The sequence below is a fragment of the Nanorana parkeri genome, unplaced genomic scaffold (genome assembly GCF_000935625.1).
Source record: "Nanorana parkeri isolate BGI_ZX_2015 unplaced genomic scaffold, ASM93562v1 scaffold1089, whole genome shotgun sequence".
Lineage (NCBI taxonomy): Eukaryota > Metazoa > Chordata > Amphibia > Anura > Dicroglossidae > Nanorana > Nanorana parkeri.
The window spans coordinates 223,262-224,025 of NW_017307357.1; the positions used below are offsets into that span (position 1 = coordinate 223,262).

Sequence of the window (764 nt, forward strand, 5' to 3'; positions counted from 1 at the left end):
ACCTACCCTGTCGCCCCTGCCATTCTTTATGAGGGGGTGGGGGGGGGTTGGCGGGGAGGGGGGTGCATTGAGGAACCCAGCCTTGGTGCTGCAGAGAGTAAATCCAGCCCTTGGTCACGGAGATCTACCCAATAGCATCCCCCCTGGCTTCAGAAACAGAATTGCACCAATTATACATCTGCAAGTATCTCAGCCCTTAGAATCTATAGAAGGTGTTTGTTTAGGTTGGAGTATCCCTTTAAATTGGAGGCGTCCATCTTCTGCATTGTGAGATCTGCTATGATGATGATGTTTTTCCCCTTTGTTCCGCAGTTTTATCCAAGCAGTTGGAGACAATAAACCAATACCGGAAATCATTTAAGACCAAACATCACCGAGCTTTGGCCAGTGAAGAGCAATTTTTCAAAGACCTGAAGGTATTCCTGCGCCGAGCAATCAGACAATTCACAATACATGTAACGGGAAAGTCCAACCCAAACCAGTGTGGTTCTGGAGAGAGCGAGGAAGGGCTGGGATTTCTATTGGGCTTTTATGGGGGTCTGGGGAGATGTCTCCTCCACTTCCTGTCCTGGTGATGACACAGGAAGTGTTAGATCCAGCAGATGTCATCACTGGGTCTGTGTGCTTCTCAAACAATGCAGGCAGATCATGGCTGGTGAGAGGGGCCAACACGGTGCTGTATTATTATTATTATTAATATACAGGTTTTATAAAGCGACAGCAGTTTGCACGGCGCTTTACAATATAAGGAAGACATTACAATC

General features: G+C 47.3%; 1 protein-coding gene across 1 annotated transcript in view; it reads left to right on the forward strand.

The window, feature by feature from the left end:
• The window catches only part of LOC108796303 (formin-F-like), a 49,252-nt gene that overhangs the window by 36,195 nt on the left and 12,293 nt on the right, over positions 1 to 764 (forward strand). The window contains exon 14 of the mRNA XM_018567764.1: positions 313 to 416. Within this exon, the coding sequence (XP_018423266.1) occupies positions 313 to 416 (104 nt within the window). The remainder of the gene's footprint in view (positions 1 to 312; positions 417 to 764) is intronic.